The 25,334-nt window shown below is 39.3% G+C and overlaps 1 protein-coding gene and 1 long non-coding RNA gene across 9 annotated transcripts in view; one reads left to right on the forward strand and one right to left on the reverse strand.

Moving 5' to 3' along the window:
* The window catches only part of LOC105489673 (kinesin family member 6), a 388,549-nt gene that overhangs the window by 14,690 nt on the left and 348,525 nt on the right, over positions 1-25,334 (forward strand). Inside the window, exon 4 of one of the 8 annotated variants that reach the window (XM_024795332.2) lies at positions 15,918-16,152. The exons of the other annotated variants lie outside the window; for them this stretch is intronic. Within the exon in view, the coding sequence (XP_024651100.2) occupies positions 15,918-16,029 (112 nt within the window). The 3' untranslated portion in view covers positions 16,030-16,152. Of the gene's footprint in view, positions 1-15,917; positions 16,153-25,334 lie in introns of those variants that run through there. 8 annotated transcript variants of the gene reach the window in all.
* On the reverse strand, positions 11,241-24,289 carry LOC105489672 (uncharacterized). Its single transcript, XR_011623769.1, has 3 exons — positions 24,056-24,289; positions 19,100-19,257; positions 11,241-11,403 (listed from the first exon to the last, which is right to left on the reverse strand). It is a non-coding gene; the product is annotated as an uncharacterized lncRNA (long non-coding RNA).

Genomic DNA, 25,334 nt, shown 5'->3' on the forward strand with positions numbered 1-25,334 from the left:
CAAAAAGCGGGGACACTTAACCAACCTGCCCAGATTGGATGCTGGAGAAACCAGACACCCAGAAACACCAGTGGGCTCAGACAAAATCCTCAAGAAGAGTCTACTGTCTCTAGCAAGAGGGCCAGGGGACTGGCAGCCTAGCAAAACAAAAAACTTGTAGATATTAGTTGCCTTACTCCATCCAGATACCATGGAAAAACCCATGACTCCACCCCTATGGGTTTTAAAGAGAAGAGGGCCCTAAGGGAAGTAAGGTTTCTACACTTCATTCAAACTGGTAAAATGTTAACACCAGTAGATCTCTATAGTGATGGAATAGTTCTGTATTTTGATGGCAGTGGTGATTGCTTGATTCTACACATGTGAGAAAATGGCATAGAACTATACACATACATTGTACGAATGTCAATTTCCTGGTTTTGAAAAGGTACTACAGTTATGGAATATGTAACCACTGGGGCAAACGGGGTACAGAGAACTATTGTATACTCTCTTTATGACTTCCTGTAAATTTATCATTATTTCAAAATAAAACATTAAGAAAATCCTCAGTTATAAAAATTTTAGTGACATTTGTTCTGTGATATTCTTTTATTCTGTAAATTAGGCAATCTCAGTTATTACACTGGAACTTCTCCCCCATGGGATTCAATAAAACTAATCCCATCTGAAAGTCACAAAAACACCAGTGACATTTTGTTTTTTTCTAAGTTTACAGGAAACATTGTTCGCCACTGAATTGTACAAAAACTCATTGCCTGTTCCCCAGATCTGTTCAACTTCTGGCCACAATTGCACTTTGCCAGATGCGTTGTTTATAAACAGGAACCTGTACTTGGCTTTACTTGCTGCTATGCTGAATTTCCTGATAACATTACATTTCTCGCTTTTGTGACTTTACGATTATACTTAAATTTAAAATTTTAAGTGTAACAATTTTAAAATTATATTTTCAGCTGAGAACATGGTCTTATGATTCAAAACAGGAACACTAACATCAGCTTAAAGCCATGTAATTATACAAGATGATGACCTTGACAAGCTCCATCAAGGACTTACCAAGGAAGGGGATAACATTGCCATTCTACCTACAGCTGGCGAATGTGAAGAAAACAGCCGTTGATGTAACAAGTATAGAATGTATTAAAGATGCACATTTCAAACACAGATTTTATTACTGTTGGTAAAAAGAGAGCCTAAATCTGGGTCTCTCTTCTTAAGAATAATTGATCAAGAAATTGCATGATACTATCATGTTTGTAATAGTAACTATGTTATTCATAATTTTTGATAAAATACCTATAGAATAAAAAAAGCATAAGAGTTGCATGAAGCTATTTACTTGTAAGAAGTAGGATTCCTTGACAGAGTATTGTACATGTGAGGGGTGAAAATTACTGGGTCAGCGGTAAAATAAAAAGCATTACTTGGATTAAAAAGTTAGTTGTGGGTTTCCTAAGATAATAAAAGAGACCAACCAGTGGATCGGAGATGCACTGACACGAGCAGTGTGATTCTTCAGCATGAAGAGACATCTCTTAAGCTGGTGCCCCCAGAGGCAGATCCTGAGGCTAGGATTCCAGGGAAAGTAATGTATTTGGGAGGTGAGTTCAGGAAGCACCGGCAGGGCAGTAGGGAAGTGAGAAAGCGAAGGAAAGGAAGCTAGGGTCTTTTAAAGAGCAGGTTACCACTGTAAGCAACTGGGACTTATTTCCACTGGTACCCACTGGGAACTGTTAGGAACATGTCTCAGAGTTGTCCCACCCAAGGGGCAAAGAAGCCAGGGTACTTGACCACCCCTGCCCATTACTGTTTGAGGGCTGCTTCTGGGGTGTTCACATCATGGCACTTTGAGCCTCACCTGTTCGTGAATTAAACTTCATGGAGGCAAGGACTCCTCTTTACCTTTGTTCACTGTTGTGTCTCTGGCTCCTAGAATAGTGTCAGGTGTCTATTAAATGCTCCTAGTATTTGTTGAGGAAGAGAATTAGCAGATAGAGGATGATCCTTTAGCACCTGTCAGCCTTCCTTTATTGCTTAAATGCACAGTGATGGGCTTTATTTCTTATAAAGCGAGTTTTATTTCTGTTTCCTTCCTGAAGTAGTTTTTGGACAGAGGCCCTTTCAATGACTAAAATCATGCTATATAGACACCTGCTCTTTTGTCTAGGCCAGTGGTTCTCAAAGTGTGGTCCATAACCCAGCAGCATCAACGTTACCTGGGCACTTGTTAGACACGCACATTCTCAGGCCTCACCCATACCTATTGAATCAGAACTATCTGTAGTCTAAAAAGCCCTTCAGGTGATTCTGATGCACACTGAAGTTTGAGATTCACTCACCTAGGCATAAAGCTAGGTTGCGGGGTGATGCAGATAGTGACGGATGATACCGGTGGTATTTGTTGTCAATATCTTTCTCAGAGATCCGAGATGTGCTCTAAACGACTTTACAATTCTGAAATTGGTATTTGTTTGTTTGTAATTTACCTCCCACTTATTTCTAAAATAAATTCAAGCACCTTATCCTAAAGGCAGAACCAGCTTCGTGTACATGAGACCTATGTCATAACACAGGGCCCCATGCTCAGAAGGGACCCCACTCTTGATTTAATGCACTATAGTTAACATTCACAGGAATATTACAAGTTCAGAGAAATCTGAAACTATTTAGACTAAGTTAGGTACTTAACAGATTATTTTCAGAAAGCTGAATGTTTTCTCTAAAGATATAATTGGGGGAGACTATATAACACACTGATTAAGAGCATGGACTTTGGAGCCATATAAGCACAGTTCAGATCCCAACTTTAATACTTATTAGTAGCTGTGTGTCCTTGGGCAAGTTATTTCATCTTTCTCTGTCCTAGCTTTTTTTTTTTTTTAAGGTGGAGTTTCACTCTGTCACCCAGGCAACCCAGGCTGTAGTACGGTGGCATGATCTCGGCTCACTGCAACCTCTGCCACCCAGGTTCAAGTAGTTCTTCTGCCTCAGTCTCCCAAGTAGCTGGGATTACAGGCATGCGCCACCCCACCCTGCTAATTTTGTATGTTTAGTAGAGACGGGGTTTTACCATGTTGGCCAGGCTAGTCTCGAACTCCTGACCTCAGGTGATCCACCTGCCTTAGCCTCCCAAAGTGCTGGGATTACAGGTATGAGCCACTGTGCCTGGCCTGAACCAGCTTTTTATCTTTAAGTGAGGAAAATGATACTGTAATATCTACCTCATTTGCCATGATAATCCAATGAGCTGTACATGCCCCAGTATATGTGATTGCTCAGTACGTTTATAGTGCATGCTCAATGAGTATTGGCTATCATCCATTTTTGGCTCCCCATCAACATTTTTATAGAAAGGATTTTCGCCCCAATTCAGAATTTTACCAAGCTATGAATGTTTTTCCGTATGATTTTTTCCCCCTTAACTCTTTAGATTTGGTTTCTCCCGAGGCACCAAAAAGTTTGTAATTTTATATCAGATCTTTAATTCAGGACTTGAGGATGCATTCACAAATAATCCAAAGATATTTCTAGTTATTATTTCTCACCTAGCCTCCAAAAGAAAGATATATAAAGAACACAAATAGAAGGCAAGGTGTTCTGGGAAATCCTTCCTATACAAATGTGCAGTGATTGATTCCAACTGGCAAGATTTTTACTGTAGTTATTTGACTTTATCATTGACTGGCAAAAACAAAATCATACTGAAAATATGTTGTTTGAATGGCTGGAGAAAATACAGCAGTAAATTTATATTGTGCTTTATCGCTTGCAGATCTAAATATCTTCATTTAAAAGTTCCTTTACTTGGAGCAGAGCACTTTTAGCAGAGTTTCTATTATTGTCAGTGAATTTGAGCCTTACTTTTATACTAGGTCATGTGTTTCTGGTCAGAATTTTTAGTGTAATTCTTGCTAAATAATAGGAACAAATTTACTTATTAATTGATAACACTAAGAATACATGTTATTTTATATAAAGCTTTGCCAATGTAAGAGCACTTTCACATATATTATCTCATCTAATTTTTAAAATGACCCTATGGGTTGATAAGTATTATTATTCCCATTTTAGATGAAAAACAGGGCTCTGAGCATTTAATTGGTTTCTGCGGGGTTACCCAGTAATTAGGTTGTGGAGCTGAAACTACAATAGATCTTCCTTTCATAGTCTTTTGTTTCTTAAATTGCTTTATCACACCCAGCATTTAGGTGTTTCATTCCATTTCATTGAAATCATCCTTGCTAAATTCACTAATGATGTTCATGTCACTGAGTCAGTGGGCTTTGTTCAGTCTTCATCCCATTTTACCTTTCATCAGCAGTCGACAGTGTTAACTCTTTCCTGTGGCCATGGCAAATAGGTAAAACTGAGATGACTGTTGTGTCCTGGTGGTGGGGTGGGGGAGTGGATTTTGTCTTGGTGTCCGGGGGGTGGAAATCGGGGTAGGGTGGAGTTGGGAAATGAAAGGCAACTTTCCCTTTTACTGCTCGCCTCGTGAGTTGTTTCTCCTATGCTCCAGATGTCCGAGCACTTTACCTTCTGCATCCCACTCCCATGCTGTGTCCAATTTTTGCGTGCACTAAATGACATTTCTTCCTTTTGTTCATAAAATTTCTTCATTCATTGTAGCTGTTCTCAGATGAAAATAATTAAATTAGATACATGAAACTTCATTCGACATTCATTCTGCTAATATTTACTGAGTGTCAGCTATATATCAAGCACTGCAAGTAAGTCTAACTTTCTTAACGGAATTTGTGTTATTAACAGAAAGATCCTGGCTGCCTTGGTGGCTCATACCTACAATTCCACCACTTTGGGAGGCTGAGGTGGGAGGATCGCTTGAGCCCAGGAGTTCAAGACCAGCCTGGTGAAAAAGATTTTTGTTTACCAAAATTAGTCCAGTTTCAGGCACAGCAATACACTGAAATGAAAGATATTAAGTTGTGTGAGAGACATATTGGGCAAGCATCCAATATGTCATTGCCATACTTACAGTCCTCACAGCTTCTGATACGGAAAAATGTTCCACCCAGTTTCCAGTGGAACTATGTTGTGATTTGTGACACTGTCCTCTGCAGTCATGGCTGAAGGATTCTGAGTCAAGGGCAGCAATGCAAAGGCTGCCTGCTTATGGTATAGGATGTCAATCTAGGACTAGAAGCATTGCCCAAATAGAAATGAGCTGGGGCCATCAGAACCTCACTCTTGGCAGTGTGAACTGGGAAAATCTGGACAAATCGGGCTATTGCCAGACACAGAAGCTGAAAGGCATTTAGGTAGAGAGAATGAGAGTCTGGAAGGATCACTATGGACAAGGAGATGACAGTTATGAGTCAGCAGAGGCTATACTAGAAAAAGGTAAACAAGGAGAAGGGTCCTAAGAGATCTGGAGGCCTGGAGGAAATTCCCGTTTCCACATGCCCTCATATTCTTACAATTACCTTCCTTCTTGTTGGTTTTTGTTCGTTATATCAGATGCATCTAATTAACTCAGGACCACATTTTATAAGTAGACTTGATCTATTTTGTGTATACCAAATTTACTGACCTGAGTAAAGATTGAGAAATTCCTTTTGAGTTCATACTGAATGTCCAAAAGCAAAATAATAGTTGTGTGAATGAAGTTTAATGATTGAATCAGAGGAGTTTATTGAGCCTACTCTCTAGTGTGAAATGCAAAGCCAGTATTCTTCACTAGTGACTGCAGGTGAAGCATATGATGTTACTTCTCTGCTCAGAACCCTTCAGTGGCTCCACATTTCACTCAGGGAAAAAGCCAGTTCCTTATGGTGGCCTAGAAGGAACTCTGGCTTCTTAGGCCTGGGCCCTGTGCAGTCCATGTTTTAGTCCTCAGCGGTTACTGTCTTGAAATTCTTAACAATTTTATCTTTGAACGTGTGTTTTGTAAGTGAAGTTCTGTGAGACAACAAAGCATAAACCTGAACAGGCGAGATCTGTGGAGCAGCAGCACACACAAGTGGTGATGATCCAGCAGCAGTTTGTGCACAGGCAGGCTCAGGCACAGAGCAGCATCCACGCAATAGCATTTGGCCCACTGTATACACCTCAGAGCAGTCCAGGATACTGTGGGGACTCCAGCGGGAGGCCATTCTGGAACCTGGACCCAGATTGGCGGTAGCAGCTGTGGCAGCATGAGCAGAAGCGGCATTGTGGCCATGCCAGAGCACGGCTTCCCATGGGGGCTGGACCAGGACTTGCCTAGGAAGTGGCTGTCCCACAGGTACAAGAGCTAATCTCTTTGTCCTGAGTGTCTGAACAGAAACTTTTGGAGCTCAGGCAGCAAACTTGATCAGTAAATTATTACAAAATTCAAGTGTGCATGTTAACATCGCAATAAAACATATCAAGAGGTTGTTAGAATTCTTCAGAATTTAGAATTATCAGCCTTGAAAACTGCTGCAACTTTGTAAAGCAAATATCTACAGACTTAGAAATGAAAATTAAATGTAAAGGCTGGGTACGGTGGCTCACACCTCTAATCCCAGCACTTTGGGAGGCTGAATTTGGCGGATCACCTGAGGTCAGGAGTTCAAGACCAGCTTGGCCCTGTCTCTGGGAAAAAATACAAAAGTTAGCTGGGCGTGGTGGCACGTGCCTGTAGTTCCAGCTACTCTGGAGGCTGAGGCATGAGAACGGCTTGAACCAGGAGGCAGAGGTTGCAGTGAACTGAGATTGTGCCACTGCACTCCAGCCTGGGTAACAGAGCAAGACTCCATCTCAAAAAAAAAATTAAAATTATGACAGTCAACAGGAAAGGATACCATTTTCATGTGAAACTTCAGATGAACCAATTATTAATAAGGAAGACAGTTTTGAAGTTAATTTTTTTCTTGTAATAGTAGATACAGTGACCGAATGCATAAGCAGGTGTTTTGAATTATGAACTTACCGTGAAGCTTCTTTCAGTTTCTTGTTCAACCTCCACAAGTGACAGGAAATATCATAGGAAACATTAAAATACATTGTATATATTTACATTTAAAATAAAATTCAAATTTCCATGAAACGGATTTGCATGTAGGGTTAAATCTTTTTAGAAAAATTAGTTTGCAAGAATCATCAGCTTAACCATACTGAAACTTAACATTTTGAAATAATTTACAGAAATTTACCTTAATGTTTTCACAGTTTATAAAATACTCTTAGCTCTAGTGATAATTGCATCAACTGAAAGATCTTTCTCCAAATTAAAAATTAGCAAAAATTATAGAAAGAATGAATAAGACCTATTTAATAGCACAACAGGGTGACTATAGTCAATAATAACTTAAGTATACATTTTAAAATAATTAAATGAGTGTAATTATTTGTAATACATTTGTAATACAAAGGATAAATGCTTGAGGGGATGGACATGCATTCTCCGTGATGCGATCATTATGCATTGCATCCCTGTATAGCCATATGTATCGCCTTAAATATTTATACCTACTATGGACCCACAAAAATTAAAAAGCTAAAAAATAAAAATGAAAATCAGAAAAAATGATTTGTGAGCTTGCATGTATCAAAAATAATTGACTTTGCTTTCAATTATATCCATTGAAAATGAAGTTGCTAAAAGTATAAACTTCAATGATCAAATAAATGAATATGTAGAAAAGTAAGCGAGGACATATGTGTGATCAATCAAGATATATTAATAAAGTATTTTTGGTTTTATATTGTACAAAATTATAACATCAACATAGTATATTTTTGCAATTTGGAAATTTATCCCTTACTCATTTATTACTATTCCTCTAATTATAAGTTATCCCTGTATTACAAATACTAAAATGTTTTTAAGGGAAAAAGTTTTATATTTTGTGTACCTTTAACGGCACTTTTCCTCTACTCTTTCAGCAACGGGCCCTGCATTTTCATCGTGCGCTGGGCTCCGCAGTAGTTTAGCCAGCCCTGCCAAAACGGCCTGCTTCCATGATCCACTTCCCCCTTGTAAACAAAGGGGGGCCTTACCTTACAGTTTTGTTTTGTTTTTCTAATATTCTCCCTTTTACTTACTCTGCTTCAGCTTTTAACATTCCGGAAACCTCTAGCCTGAAGGCTTTTGCCCTGGCTGTTTTCTCTGTCTGGAATGCTCTTTCCCCACATACCCACATAGCTCACACTGTCACCTCTTTAAAGTCTTTGTTCAGATGATAGCTTCTTAGTGAGGCCCACTCTGACCAGGCTACTAAAAACCGCAGCCCATCCCTGCTCCAACCACCATGGCATTCCTCACTCCCCTACCTGATGCCACATTTGTTTTTTTCATAGCACTTGTCATCTTCTAATATATAATTTACTTATGTACTACGTCTACTGTACATTACCTGTCTCCTCTGCTAGAATGTCAGCTTCACAGGTACAGGGATCTTTTTGTTTTCTCCACTAATGATTCCCAATCACATATAACAGTGCCAGTCCATAGTAAGTATCCAGTAAATATGTGTGGAATGAAGCCTGAAACTATCAGTTAGACATGCAGCTGCTATGCAAGGCAAAATTATTCACATAACTGCAAGGTGTTTTTCCTTGTGCAACAGGCAAATTAGATTCTTGATTCCTCAAACTGTTTACAGCTACTCCTTTTGTATTTCCATTGATTTTAATTAATGAAAATTCCTGTTATAGAGCCATGCACTGAATGTGTGCTAATTAAATAGTGTTGTTCATGTAATTGTAGCATATTTAGAGCCATAAAAAGCTTTCAGAGTGCTAAAAACTTTGTTATAAAAGCTAAAACAGGCCGGGCGCGGTGGCTCAAGCCTGTAATCCCAGCACTTTGGGAGGCCGAGGCGGGCGGATCACAAGGTCAGGAGATCGAGACCACGGTGAAACCCCGTCTCTACTAAAAATACAAAAAATTAGCCGGGCGCGGTGGCGGGCGCCTGTAGTCCCAGCTACTCAGGAGGCTGAGGCAGGAGAATGGCGGGAACCCGGGAGGCGGAGCTTGCAGTGAGCTGAGATCGCGCCACTGCACTCCAGCCTGGGCAACAGCGTGAGACTCCGTCTCAAAAAAAAAAAAAAGCTAAAACAGTTGTAAAATAAGAAAACCCCAATGGCTGAATTCTTTATTTGCTTGTTAAGAATATTTACTTCTTAGGAAACCCTATTTTGCCTCAATCTAAATGACAATAGAAGTACAGTATATTTTCACTTGGGAGTGTCTGCATTTTCACTCTGAGTTTGGGTGCCTAACCAATTGTGTCAGGAATTATTCTTATTCATAAATAAAATATTCTTCATCTATGGCTATGTCGAAATTTAAAGGTATATTTACTAACTTGTATTCACTCTCAAGCACTAGAATCTTTGGCAATCAATATTGCTTTTTCTTATGATTTAAGTTTTGTTTATTTTATCATAAGAACAGCACATTTTCTTCTTACTGAGACAAAAATCAGGATTAATGTTACAACTAGGAAGTATCCTTTTTACATACAATAACAAACTTCTTTTGTATGATACTTTAAAAAATGGAATTGCTTCTTTAATGGGAGAAATTGTGCTGAAAGCTGCTATGCTATCTTTATGTATCTGGTAGGGGAAGTTTTTCTATTAGTACATGAAAATCTGGATTTCCAAGGAAATCACAAGAATAATGTAACATTTAAGTAGCAAGTCAAAGTTATTTTCCAAATGTTGCTATAAAAACTGAATAATAATTAGAAGGATGAAAATCATGGCAATAATCTCATATCTGTATTAGATGAAGTCATGCTACAAAGATTTCCCAATTTCCATGTGATATCAATAATTATATGAGTAATATTATATGAGTAAAAAATGTAGGGTGCTAAGGAGATATTAAGATAGATACTGAAAAGTTGTTGATTCTGTAGTTTCCAAATCTGTTTTATCCTTAATATGTCAATGACCTTCTTAGGTCACATAGAAAAATGATCAGTCTAGGCTGGGTGCGGTGGCTCATGCCTGTAATCCCAGCACTTTGGGGGGCCGAGGCGGGTGGATCACCTGAGGTTAGGAGTTCTAGACCAGCCTGGCCAACACAAAGAAACCCCGTCTCTACTAAAAATACAAAAAAAGATTAGATGAGTGTGGTGGTGCATGCCTGTGATCCCAGCTACTCGGGAGGCTGAGGCAGGAGAATCACTTGAACCTGGGAGACAGAGGTCACAGTGAGCGGAGATCATGCCACTGCACTCCAGCCTGGGCAACAGAGCAAGACTCTGTCTCAAAAAAAAAAAAAAAAAAAAGAAAAGAAAAAGAAAAATGGTCAGTCTAAATTAGGCTTCAGATCTTTTTCAATGACAAGAGATGGAAACCCCCTGCAAAAGGGAATTTATTGGCTTACTTAACTAGGAAGTCTAGAAATGTGTTGACTTCAATCTCAGTTTCCTCCATGTGGCCGACAGCGCCAGCCTGATAGGCTTATGAACCAAGACCCTCAAGACAGGACATTGTCCTTTCTACTAGCTTCAGTAGAATGTCCACATGAGGATTCTGGAGCCACATTCCCATCCCCAGACCAATCACTGTCACTAGAGGCATGGAGCACTCTGATTACCTTGGCTTCCTCAACCTGATTGTCAGCCCTATCTGCACCACTTGGAAAGAGGGAGAGGTTTCGCCAAAGGACAGAAGCTGGTGATGCCAGAGAAGAGAGAGAAGAAAACAAACTGGGCAGATAAACTTCCACTTTGGGTTAATAGGAAAAGTAAACAAACCCAAATCAATTAGAAGATACCTAGAAGGTATTTCAGGGTTGAGAACTTTTAGAGATGACTATAGAAAATGAAAAAAACCAGGGCTTGTTCACATTTGGCTGTACCTGTGACATCTAACAGTTGTTTTTTTTCTAATTCTGCCGTCTTTCTAACAATAGGAGGTTTACAGATATCTATACATTTTGGGTTGATTGTAGTTCTACTAGATTTAGAAAAGAGCTAACATGCACTAGGTTCCTAGTATGTTTCAGGCTATGAATACCTTGAGATGTGTGTGTGTGTGTGTGTGTCCAGTATTTACACTGTACATACACACACAAACTTCGAGATACACACGCATACACAATATCTCAAAGTATTGACAGCCTGACATGTAGTAGGAACCTACTACGTATTAGCTCTTTTATAATATACATATTTATATGTTATATACTGTATACACACACACACACACATTCTAGTTGAATCCGTGAGGTACAGATTCATCTGTGAAGAAAAACTTAAGACAATAGTGACTAAAGTCATAAGCACTTACTATTTCACATACAAGAAATCTGCGGGTAGGCAGTCCAAGGCTCTATTGGCAGCTTCCTGGTCACTAGGGACTCAAGCTCCTTCTGCCTTGCTATTGCACCATCTTTATCAATCACATCACCTTGTGATACAGGATGGCCACTTGAACTCCAGCTCAATTATGCATCTTCTAGGCAACAGGAAGGAAAAAGTAGAAGAAGTTTGGAGCCCCTCATTTTTAAAGAGAATGTGTAGTACTATTATTTTTAAATTTTAGATTTCAGGGTTACATGTGCAGGTGTATAACATGGATATATTATGTGGGTCTGAGGTTTGGGCTTCTAATAATCCCATTGCCCAAGTAGTGAACATAGTACCCAACAGACAGATTTTCAACTCTTGTCCCCCTTCCTCCATCCTCCCCTCCCCTCCCCCTTTTTGGAATCCCCAGTGTTTATTGTTCCCATCTTTGTGTCTTTGTGTACCCAATGCCTAGCTCCCACTTATACATGAGAACATGTGGCATTTGATTTTCTGTTTCTGTGTTAACTCACTTAGGATAATGCTGCTGGAAAGGACATGATTTCATTCTTTTTTGTGACTGTATGGTATTCCATGGTGTATATATACCACATTTTCTTTATCCAATCCACCGTTGATGGGCACCTGTGTTGATTTCATGTCTTTGCTGTTGTGAATAGTGTTGTGATGAGCATATGACTGTGGGTGTCTTTTTGGTAGAATGATTTGTTTTCTTTTGAGTGTATACCCAGTATTGGGTTTTCTGAGTCTAAAGGTCATTCTATTTTTAGTTCTTTGAGAAATCTCTAAATTGCTTTCCACAAGGGCTGAACTAATTGGCATTACCATGAACAGTGTAGAAGGATTCCCTTTTCTCTGCAACCTTGACAACATTTGTTATTTTCTGACTTTTTAATAATAGCAATTCTGACTGGTATGAGATGGTATCCTATTGTAGTTTTGGTTTGCATCACTCTGATAATTAGTAATGTTGAGCATTTTTTATGTTTGTTGACCATTTGTATATCTTCTTTTGAGAAGTGTTTGTTCTTTGTCCACTTTTCAATGCGGTTGTTTGTGTTTTTCCTACTGATTTTTTTAAGTTCCGTATAGATTCTGGATATTAGTCCTTTGTCAGATGCATAGTTTACAAATATTTTCTTCCACTCTGTCGGTTGTCTGTTTGCCCTGTTGATAGTTTCTTTTGCTATGCAGAAGCTCTTTAGTTCAATTGTCAATTTTTGTTTTTGTTGCATTTGCTCTTGAGAACTTAAGTTATAAATTCCTTGCCTAAGCCAATGTCTAGAAGGGTATTTCCTAGGTTTTCTTTCAGAAATTTTATGGTTTGAGGCCTTTCATTTAAGTTTTTAGTCTAATGAGTTAATTTGTGTATATGGTGAGAGGTAGGCGTCCAGTTTCATTCTTTTTCATATGGTTAGCCAGTTTTCCCAGCACCATTTATTCAATAGGGTATCCTTTCCCCATTGTTTATTTTTGTTAACTTTGCCAAAAATCAGTTGGTTGTAGGTGTGCAGCTTTATTTCAGGGGTCTCTGTTATGTTCCATTGGCCTATGTGTCTGTTTTTGTACCAGTACTATGCTTTTTTGATTAATGTAGCCTTGTTGTATAGTTTGGAGTTGGGTCATGTGATACCTCTGGCTTTATTCTTTTTGTTTAGGATTGTTTTGACTCTTTGAGCTTTTTTTTGGGTTCCATATGAATTTTAGGATAGTTTTTTTCTAATTCTGTGAAAAAAGATGTTGGTAATTTGATAGGAAAAGTGTTGAATTATTCAGTTGCTTTGAGTAGTATGGACATTTTAGTAATATTGATTCTTCTAATCCATGAACATAGAATACTTTTCCATTTGTTTGTGTCACCTATGATTTCTTTCAGCAGTGTCTTGTCATTCTTCCTGTAGAGATCTTCACCTCCTTGACTAAATCTAGTGCTAGGTATTTTTTTGGCGTGTGTGGCTATTATAAATGGGATTGCATTCTTGATTTGGTTTTCAGCCTGAATGCTATTGGTGTATAGAAATGACAGTGATTTTTGTATATTGATTTATGTATCCTGAGACTTTGCTGAAGTCATTTATCAGGTCTAGGAGACTTTCCACAAATCCTTAAGGTTTTCTAGGTATAGAAACATATCATCAGTGAAGAAATCATTTGACTTCTTCTTTTTCTATTTGGACGCCTTTTATTTCTTTCTCTTGCCTGACTGTTCTGGGTAGGACTTCCAGTCCTATGTTGAGTAGGAGTGGTGAGAGTGGACATCCTTGCCTTGTTGCAGGTTCTTAAGGGGAATGCTTCCAGCTTTTGCCCATTCAGTATGATGTTGGCTGTGGGTTTCTCATAGATGGCTTTTATTATTTCGAGGTATTTTGTTGATGCCTCATTTGTTGAGGGGTTTTTACCACCAAGGGATGTTGGATTTTATTGAATGCTTTTTCCATATCTATTGAGATGATCATATAGTTTTTGTTTTTAATTCTACTTTGTGAATCACATTTATTGATTTGTGTATGTTGAATCATCTTTGCATCCCAGGAATAAGATCCAACTGATCATGGTGAATTAACTTTTTGATGTACTGCTGGATTTGGTTTGTTGGTATTTCCTTGAGGATTTTTGCATCTATGTTCTTCAGGGAAATTGGCTGATAGTTTTCTTTTTTGTTGTGTCTTTGCCAGATTTTGGTATCAGGATATGCTGGTTTCATAGAATGAGTTAGGAAGGAGTCCTTCGTCCTCAATTTTTTGGAATAGTTTTAGTAGAAATGGTACCAACTCTTCTTTGTACGTCTGGTAGAATTCTGCTATAAATCCTTCTGGATCAGGACTCTTTTTGGTTGGTAATTTTTTTTTTATTACTGATTCCATTTTGGAACTCATTATTGGTCTTTTCAAGATTTCTGTTTCTTCCTGTTTCAGTCTTGGGAGATTGTGTGTTTCTAGGATTTATCTGTTTTCTCTAGATTTTCTAGTTTATCTGCATAGAGATGTTCATGGTAGTGCCTGAGGATCCTTTTAAAGATAATTATTAACAGTAACACACATCACATAGAGCTCATTAGCCATAACTTAGTCACATGGCTATACCAAGCTGTAAGTGAGTCGGGGAAATGTAATTCTGTTAGTTGAGTGACAGTGTACCCAATTAAAATCTGGGGTTTGGTTACTAGAGAATGAGAGAATAACTATTGGGAAGCAGCCAGGCATCTCTCCCTCATACTTTATCTCCTAAGATATGCATCAAGCATTAGTTATTGAGCTGGAAGACCTTGTGACTTGAGTTAGGAAAGTCTTAATGTCTCTGGATTTGTGCTACTATGGGGCCCTTAATAGCACTCTTCCTTTCCTTGTTTAAGGCCTCGGTCAGATGAGCTAAAAAAAAGTGGCTCCTGGAGGATATTCTCATAGTACCAACTTCCCAGGAGCATATGCGTACATTGATCTGGGCAGCACAGCTATATGCCAATTCCATGTGTGACCACTACTGACTCATATACCCTTTCATTACCACCTAAGTGAATCCGTTCTTCCCTAAGGGAATTGATAGATGAGAGTTGTTTATGATAGTTATATTTTTGATGCTGAGAGGCTACTTCATTTCTATCCTAACTAGCAGGTGCATTGTTATATGACTTTTAAAAGTGAAGCTTTGTATATTAAGTATAGTATACTCTTCTCTAATGAAAAAAAATATGGAGGATAACTATTCTGTTTCATCTCATGTATTGCAAATCCTTTAAGGACCAGTAAGAGTATAATAGGGTTGTATATTAATTAGCCATGAGTAAATTTATTAAAGTATAGGTATGGTAAAAATGTTTCTCCTTAGAAATTACTTGACAAAATAAGTAATGAATGGAGGTTCAGAAATATCTCAATGATATAACCATCATTCTATCACAGTTTTAGCTTATTGAGAAAGTACTTGGCAACTTACCTGATGTTATCAACCTGAGATTAGAAGTACCAGCAACAAATGAGTGCAAAGCTTCCACAATGTAATTCTTCCTGTGCATGATTCTGAATATCTACTATAATGACCTCAAACAAAACCAGACTGCACAGTGTCTCCATGTGACCATCATGTTATGAAAAGAATGGCAATGTTTACTTTGGGGAAAGTTAGGTGATGGTTTAAAAGTGAGCACAGAAAAGCTGATTTTCTTTAGTTTTAAGTTTGAACTTTTGTTGTTTTTTTTGCTCTGCCAAAGTATTGGAAGATAGAAGTGAGAAGAATCAGGGCAGGGGAGACAGGTTTGTCTGCAAGTTCTTTATTGACCAGATTGAGATGTTCTGAGGACAGTGATTTACGTTTTTTCTCTACACACTGAAGAGTTATTTCCTGAATGCTGAAGAATATATGTTTTTGTTTTTGTTTTGAGACGGAGTCTCACTCTGTTGCCAGGCTGGAGTGCAGTGGTGAGATCTTGGCTCACTGCAACCTCCACCTCCCAGGCTCAAGTGAAGAAATCTATGTTTTTATCTGGAGTAGTATCTTCCAAATGTTTTCCCTTGTATTGTTAATTAACACATGTAAGTCTTGGTTTGTTCCTTTTGGTTTGTTTTTGTTTTTTAATAGAAATGTATCCTGTATTCTGTTAAATTGGCCACGGTGTTACATGGTGACTGTAAGAAGTGAGAATTCATATCGTATTTTCTATCTCAGTCCTACAGGAACTGGATTAACCCAGCAAGTCTGCAGTTCCCAAGGTCTTCAGGATGAGGCACCAGTGCAGTTATATAGTATTTTTCCCCCAAAGTGGCATGTTTTAAACTGACAGATTTTCAGTGTTCCATTTGATGCTAGTATTTTCTTCTAACAATAGCTTTTCTCTTAATGATGCGTTTTACTTATGTAAACATTTTTTTCTCATAAAAACTTAACCATTTTGCTTTTGATTAATGGAATCACCACCAAGCAATCTTTATAAGATTGTCATTTATATGGCTACGTTAAATAACACAGTTCTGTTTTCATACATAGAAATTCTAATAATATAAAAATTATGTAGCCAAAAACATTGAAACTTTTATACATGAAAAGCTTGAGTCACAGAAACCTAGGGTTGAAAGGAACTTCAAGTTCTTTAGCCTTCCCCTAAGAAATATAACTTACAAAAGTGAGCAGAAGTTTTTATATATTCACTTGCCCTTAGGCTCTTAATTTAACTCCACGCTGAGCATTTTCAACACTGACTTTTTTTGAGAAAGGTTACCATAAGGGAGCTTTTCCCTTTCTGCTCCCTCGAATGCATCTATCCTTTTTCTTAGCCTCTCTTCCTTTCCTCTTCTCTCAGAAATATTTCTCTTTACTATCCTTACTACTTGGAGCTTTGTTTCCAGCTAAGTTTGCTTCTTTCAGAAGTTTATCTCCTAATTCAGTTCCAACCAGGGTTGCCAGATTTAGGAAATGAAAAATATAGGACACCCAGTTAAATGTGAATTTCAGACAAATGATGAACACATTTTTAGTATAAATATGTCCCAAATGTTGCACGGGTCATACCCATAAAATTATTCATTGTTTCTCTGAAATTCAAATGTAACTGTATTTTATTGGACAACCCTATGTAAAACCCTTATCCCTGCGACCTTGTCTGTAAATTTCCTTTGCTGAAGTTCACATCTCCATCAGTGGACTGAACTACGCGGAGGACCCTCTTCCGTGACTTCATTTTCCTCTGCCTGCAGCCATTTCCATCTGAATCCCGTTCTGTTCTCCCCGTGCTGGTTTCTCAGCTTCCCTGCAGTCCCCCGTCGGCCACTCTTCTTGAGCTCTCTCCTGTTGGTGGCACAGCAGTGTTTATTATGCCTGACACTCCTAGGTTACTTTGAGTCCTCATTTACTCTTGTCCTAGCCAATAACAAGTCCTGTTCATTCTTCTTCCACAGGGAAATCATTCCCTCCTTCCCTCCTCGTCTTTACCTCCCCTTCCTCTTCTCCCTACTGTCTGTCCCTGCTTGTCTGTTCCCTGCACTGCCCTCATTCAGGTTTCTGCCCACCCGCTTGCCCACCCAGCCTCCTGCTCTAGACGCTCCCTGTCCAGGCCATCTTACACTGACGGGTTAATCATTCAGAAATATTGTACCAATTCTACTCATTCCCTTCTTCAGTGACTTACTATTGTCTGCCGAATGAAGTACAAATTCCTTATTCGAGGCCTCACATGCAGGAACTTTCCAAATTGTCCTCTTCCTATTTCCCTGGTGCCATTGACATCATTACTTTGCATCAGTGCTTATCACCCTTTCAGATGCTCTCACTCTTTCACTATAATATATTATTGAAAACTCCCTTCGGGAACTTTTAAATTATGTAATCATTTGGCATACAGATAAAAGGAAGCATTATTTTAGTTTACATCGCTGTATTAGTAAATGTTACATTCTATAGTTTATCCTAATAAAATTTAATAATATTCACATTATATAAATAGCAAGAAATGTTTTGACTTTTCCCTATTTAACAAATGACACACACTTTCTTGTATTTTGAATTAATTAGGTAATTAAAAATGTGATTTTTAAATAAAATTTCAAATGGCACCTTCTATTATGTTTGGCTTCATAACTAAATGTATACTGAAATGTACATTATTGTTAACCTATACTGACTGGGTATGATGGTTCACACCTGAAGTTTTTAATCCCGGCGCTTTTGGAGGCTGAGGTGGAAAGATTGCTTGAGCCCAGGAGTTCGAGACCAGCCTGGGCAACATAGCAAGACACGGTCTCTACAAAAATTGAAAAAATTAGCTGAGCATGGAGGCGTGTGCCTGTGGGTCCAGTTACTTGGGAGGCTGAGTGGGGAGGATCCCTTGAGTCCAGGAGGTCCAGGCTGCAGTGATGCTGTGAGCCGTGTTTGTGCCACTGCACTAGCCTGGGTGACAGGGTGAGAACCTGTTCCTCCAAAAAAAAAAGAAAAACAAAAAACAAAATAAATTATATGACAGCAGAATTCATGACTGACCTGATATTTGTTAATTCTTGCATTTTGCATTTTTATTTATTATTATTATTACTACTATTTTTTGAGAAAGGTTCTTACTCTATCACCCAGGCTGGAGTGCAGTGGTGTGACCAAGGCTCATTGCAGCCTCAGCCTCTCCAGGCTCAGGCGATCCTCCCACATGAGCCTTCTAAGAAGATGGGACCACAGGTGCGCACCATCACACTCAGCTAATTTTCATATTTATTGTAGAGACAGAGTTTCGCTATGTTGCCCAGGCTTGCCTGGAACTCCTGGGTTCAAGCAATTTGGCCTCCCAAAGTGCTGGGATTTCAGGCATGAGCCACCGCACCCAGCTGCATTTTGCATTTTTAAATCAAATCTCAAATCAACTAATATATTTTCATATTTGCTATATTTCTTTTCTCTTCTTTTCTTTTCTTTCCTTGTCTTTTCTTTTTTTTAGAGACAGCATCTCACACTGTCACAAGGCTGGAGTGCAGTGATGCAATATAGTTCACTGCAGCCTCGAACTCCTGGGCTCAAGTGATCCTCCCACTTCAGCTTCCCGAACAACTAGGACTACAAATAAAAAATTATCCAGATGTGGTGGTGCACACTGGGCTAATTTTTTATTTTTCACAGAGATGGAGTCTCACTATGCTACCCAGGCTGGATTTACATTATATTTCTAAGTGTTGAGCTAAGAAAGTGGATTGCAGGTTGCTATTTCTAAGCATTTTCTACAGTGAACATCCTTCAGACTTAGATCATCTTTATTCACAATAAATAAAAAGCCAGATTGTATACAGTTCTCCACTTCCCCCTCATGACTCTCCATTTGTTTTTATTGCACAAGCCCAAGGCTCTGGGGAATATGTCTCAGAGGTGTACCTTACCACACTTTTCTTTATGGGTTTGGCTTGGTTACAAAATACTGTGGCAGCTTCTTGGGAAATCTGAGAAAGGATAGTACTCGTTCCTGTAGTACTTGTTTCCTCATTCTTTTCTCCTGGGCCATAGTATATTGAATAAACAACGAGTTCCTGGTCGATATCTATCAAAATGAAAACAGGGTTATATTCATGTGAACCTCTATCTCGGTGCATTTATCCTCACAACTGGTATTGATTAATATGATGTAATTACATTCATTACAGTGATACATATTTGGCAAACGTAAGATGTTTAGTCATCAGGTGGTTCCCAGTACAGTGAAGTGCTTGAGTGGGATCTCTTCATTTGCCCTGCCATGAAGAGATCTCCTGTCTTCCGTTCTCCATCTGCTGTCTATCCTGGTAGACTGACCTGTGTGGGCTCAGTAACTTGCTTCCTGCCCTCTGGCCTCCCAGTGGGGTCAGCCAATGGAAAACCCCAGCAGGAGATCAGAGGGGAGGACAGTGAACTCAAAATATGTTTTCCCCTTGCGTTCTCCCCTGCAAGGTCACCCTGGATTGGCAGTTTCTCCAGACCGAAGATCAGTTCCTTCTCAAGACCACCTATTCTGTAGAACTTTCTCACTCTTTTTGGATTCCAGTAACCTTTCAGGCCTATGGGGATTAACAAATCTACTACTGCTAGCCACAGGTTTCAGCACTATTCTTTGTGGTTCCCCGGTATACATACACACATCTTTGTCACAAGACCCTCTAAGAACGGAGTATGCCATCTATTTCCTATTGGCGTCCTTGTTGATATAGTGCTTTATGTGGAGTAATTAAACAATCCTGTCAACTAGAAAAGTACCCTCCTTCTATGGAAAAGGAAAGTGCAGCACAGTTACACTCAAGGACCTGCAAAGGTCACATGGCTAATATGTGATAAAGCCAGGATCTGAACCCAGAAAGTCTGGCTGCAGCCTACATGATTTTAACCTAAGTATGATAATATGTATAATACAGTTACTACATTGTTGCTTTAGGAACATTTACACTAACAAAATATATGAAAATTAATCATGTTGATGACAGATAAGGTTGATCACCCAAATTATCATTCTTCCCCACCTAGCCCTTTCATCTGCATACTTCAAAAGATGGTGATTTTTTTTTCCCTTTTACCCAGGAAAGAATGAAAGAATGATATTCTTTGATGTTAAGGAATAAGAAGTTCAAATTTTACTTATTACTTTCAGCCCTTTTAGAGAACAATTCTTTGCCAACAACTAAGTATTCTCTTTAAAATATGAACTCTCAAAGACTCAAATTTAGCTTCTTTCTTTTCTTAAGAGCCTGATGTTGGGCGTTAGTATTCATTTCTCAGAATGACCTAGTTTCTACATAATTTTGGTCCTGTCCATTCGTTCCCAGAACTGACGTAGTCGTCATTTTGTTGTCTGCTTTGTGTTGGGGGACATGTCTTCTGCCCTGCCCCCTACTTTCACCACTCATTATTCATTGTTCATTGTCTTCCATACTCATCTGTGGTGTAACCGGTCACATTTTCCATCCTCTTGGGCTTGTGTTGTGGTGCTGCTATGGAATGCAGCTGCAGTGTGTTGATTCTGGACTCTAGGTATCCTGGGTTGCTACAGAATACTGCTTCTAGATGACTTATTTGGCAGTTGAAATTTCTTCCAACACAGCAGCCTCCTAAAGCATAGCTTCATTTCTTCATGCTAAAATACTAAAAATAAAAAACCAGCCCTGTTCTTTATTTTAGGATCTTTGAATCATTAAAATGTCATAGAACGGTAGCCTGTAATTATACTGGTCTCAGGTATACACTAACTTTAAAAACGCAATTGGTTTCTAGGAGCTCAAAGAAGAAAAAAACGTGCATTAATGATTCAGGTGTTCTTATTGTTAAAAAGAGTACAATTGAATGAGTGGTTGTTTATGCTTTGGTCTTGGGTGGTTATTCTATAGTGAAGGTCCTGGTTTCGACAAATTTGTTCGCAGTCATTTTTTCTAACGTGGGGGTTTAGGTTATGAGAGAAAGCCAGGGTTTCTTTGCAGTTCACTGTGCTTACCTGGAATCCCATTTGATATTACCATGGGCTAAAACTCTAAAACTGCCAAACTTGGCCAGAAAATCAAATCTGTGAACATAAGCAATCATTTATATTTTCTCAAAGTACTTACCTTGGTGTTGTATTTAAGACTTATTCTGAAATAAACTGTAGCTTTAAGACTAAAGAGAAAGCTGCTTATTAAAAAGTTTCCATTTTGCCATGTGACTGGTATAATTAGCATCTTTTCCATCAAATGTTTTTGCATAGAGAAAGTATATTTTAAGTGTATTTTCAAAGGTTTGTTAAAATGAAAGGGGCAATTCTGGTTGCATCTATTTTTCAAGACAAATTGCTAAAAAAAGATCAATGTGGTAGTGCCTTTTGTTTAAAAAAGTTAGCATTTTACGTACATTCGAAATCCAGAAAGATTTATTAAGCTAAACACCTTATAAAATACGATTTATTCAATTGTCCTGGCAAAGACTTAAGAAGAAGATGTCATGTTGAGCTACTTTGTTTATTTTCATCAAAAGGCTCTTTCATCTGCCATCCAAATAAGAAGATATATTTACGTACAGAGATGGATTAAAATCCAGCCCTCATTATGAAAGAATAAAATTTCAAAAAAGTCATTAAACATCCATTAAAACAAAAGTAGATTTATGCAGCAGATTTTTGCATTGTATTCATTAAAAACTTCAGTAACTGTGAGTTTAATTTGCTGCAAAGGAAAAGTAAATAAAGAGATTGTCCAAACAGAGGAGAAAATAGGCGTAGAAGTTTTTCTAAAGAGTTAGAAAGTTGGAGGAGCTATGACATTCAACCATCAGTTCTGTCTGCTGGCAACTACTGTGCCCCATGTGGGGTTGGACCCATAGTCAAGAAACACCATTTAAGCCTTCCCTTTCTTTTCCTGTCATATACTCAGCAAAATTTCTCCTCTGGTTAAACTCGATCATCCACCTACTCTATCTCTATGGCTGGGCTGCTGAATATTGCTGGAGTAAAATATTAACTGAGATGATTGAACTCACTATAGACTCATGCCTGCATATTTCAAATGGACACTCAGTGCAGCCTGACAGTCCTAATATATTTCTCTGGTATGTTCACCTTCTCACTCTCAGAGATGACTGTTTCCCAATTTGATTCTTCTCAAACTTCCTACATTCCCTTCCCTTGCTCTCACTTTCAGCTTCCTCATACTTCGCTGAGTAAATAGGCCCAACCAATCAAGTAAACCCTCATTCTCCCACATCATATCTGCCAGCCTGCATCTGCACCTAATTCCTTGGCCTCCCTCCTGTTACTGTAGTCAGGGCTCTACTGTCCCTGCCAAAGGCCAGTCCTCCATGTGCTTCCTGAGGCCTTGTTGTCTTGCCATCTCAAGTATACTGCACTTGCAGTTTTTTTCTTTTCACAGCATCGCTGAGTTTTCCAACTCTATGAGATCATTCTCATCAGTACATTCTAGTATCTGCTCTCTTAAAACAATGACCTTCATTTACTCACATCCCTTCTAGCTATTTCTCATTTCTGTGCTCCCCTTTTCCACAAAAACTACCGAAAAGAGTTGTCTGTCCTCTTGCCTATACTTCACTTCTTGTTTATTTCTGGACCCTCTCCAACTAGCTTCTGTCTTCTCTGCCCTTCCGAGACTGCTCTTGCTTGTTAGGGTCATTAGTGATGTTCATGTTGCCTAAAACTATGGTCATGTGCCCATCCTTGTCGTACTTGATCTTTAAGCAGCATTTGACAGGGCTACATTTCTTCCTCTTCCTCTTTAAAATACTTGTTTACTCTTAATTTTCTTTCTTTTTCTTTTTCTTTTTTTTTTTTGAGACGGAGTTTCGCTCTTATACCCCGGCTGTAGTGACGTGGTCCAGTCTTGGCTCACTGCATCCTCCGTCCCCCAGGTTCAAGTGATTCTCCTGCCTCAGCCTCTGGAGTAGCTGGGATTCCAGGCACCTGCCACCACACCCAGCTACAATTTTTGTGTGCGTGTTTTGTTTTGTTTTGTTTTGTTTTGAGATGAAGTTTTGCTCTTGTTGCCCAGGCTGGAGTGCAATGGTACAATCTCAGCTCACTGCAACCTTCGCCTCCCGGGCTCAAGCAATTCTCTTGCCTCAGCCTCCCGAGTGGCTGGGATTACAGGCATGTGTCACCACACCAAGCTAATTTTGTATTTTTAGTAGAGACAGGGTTTCTCCATATTGCTCAGGCTGGCCTCGAACTCCCAACCTCAGGTGATCGCCTGCCTTGGCCTCCCAAAGTGCTAGGATTACAGGTAATTTTTGCATTTTTAGTAGAGATGGAGTTTCTCCATGTTGGTCAGGCTGGTCTCGAACTCCTGACTTCAGTCAAACCACCCACCTCAGCCTCCCAAAGTGCTAGGATTATAGGCGTGAGCGACTGCGCCCAGCCTACTCTTAATTTTCATAACATCACATTGTGGTGGCTATGGAGGTGTCCTCGTGTCTCCCTACATGAGTACCTGCTACAGGGCAAGAGCTGACTAGCAGCCTTCAGCTACCATACCCCTAGATTGAACACAGTGGAAACACAATCCAGGCTTCCTTGGAGTGTTCCCAGTCAATAACTGAGCATGATGGGGATGCTAGAATTGGAACATGCTTTCATTACATGAGAATCTTCTAATTGGCAATGTTGAATCCAAACTCCCCTTTGACTAGGTCAAGTCTTTCTTAGAACTGAGCTCTTCCTATCTAATCCTTCTATCCCTGTCTCCTTTTACAGATGTCAGATCTACACCAGGTCTGAACCTCTCATCACCTAATCCTGCTTCCTCCTCTTTTATATCTCTCTTGTACGTCTAATTCCATCTTGGTGTCAGATTTCCAGAGGATGACCCAAACGGACACACACTATCCTATTCCCTTACCCACTGTTCTGTCTTCTTTCCCTGTTCCTTCTCTCTTTCACGAGCCCTTAACACTGATGGCTCCATCCTTGGACCAAGTCTTCTCTTCTTGATCTCTTTGTGATCTCATTCAGTTCCATGACTTTGAATATATTCTTTATGTCATTGACTCTCAAAGCTGTATCTCTAGCTCTGATCTCTCCCCAGAACTCCAGACATCTGTATCTAGTCACATTCTTCACATCTCCACTTGGGTATTTATGAACATCTCAAAGTTGGTATATTTTAAGGAACTCTTGATCCTCTTTATCCAAATCTGTCCTCCCTCAGTTGTCCTTTTCTTAGTAAATGGCTCCAGTCATTCTGATTTGCTCTCTTTTCCTCGTCTCCCTCCAGCAGGTCCTGTCAATTGAACTCTAAAGTATCTTCCGAATCAATCAATTTGTCTCCATTTTCGTTCCTGCCACCCTAATCAGTTTTGCAGCAATCCTCTAACCCTTCACTCTCTTGGCCACTTATAGTCCATTCACCACTCACTAGCCAAAATGAGCTTTTAAAAATGCAGATCATATCTAATCATCCCCCTGTTTAAAATGCTTTATAAAGGCTCTGTCAAACTTTGCATAAAACTCAGACCCTACCTTGTTTGTAAAACCCTGCCATCTGGCCTCTACCAGCCTCTCAGACCTACCTCCTCCCTTCCTTTGCCCAGGCTCAGCAGCTTTCTTCTGTTTCCTAAAATAAGACAAGATTGTTCTTGCCCTTTGGCCTGTTACCTTATCTCTAAGTGTCCTCGGATCTCAGTTTTACTGTTACCTCCTCAGAAAGGCTTTGCTGGCCTCTCAACCTTATTAGAAATATCTAATCACGGTGGAGCATGGTGGCTCATGCCTGTAATCCCAGCACTTTGGGAGGCTGAGGTGGATGAATCACAAGGTCAGGAGTTTGAGACCAGCCTGACCAACATGGTGAAACCCTGTCTCTACTAAAACTACAAAAATTAGCTGGGTATGGTGGTGCATGCCTGTAATCTCAGCTACTCAGGAGGCTGAGGCAGGAGAATCGCTTGAACCCGGGAGCTGGAGGTTGCAGCAAGCTGAGATTGCACCACTGCACTCCAGCCTGGGCAACAGAGCGAGACTCCATCTCAAAAAAAATAAAATAAAAAAGAAATTATCTAGTCACATTATAGTGCATTGCTTTATTTGCATTCTCTTCATAGTTCAGTTATGCACTGAATAAGGACGTTTAGATCATTGACAGACCACATATACAAAAGTTATCCCATAAGATTATAATA

The sequence above is a fragment of the Macaca nemestrina genome, chromosome 5, assembly GCF_043159975.1.
Source record: "Macaca nemestrina isolate mMacNem1 chromosome 5, mMacNem.hap1, whole genome shotgun sequence".
NCBI lineage: Eukaryota > Metazoa > Chordata > Mammalia > Primates > Cercopithecidae > Macaca > Macaca nemestrina.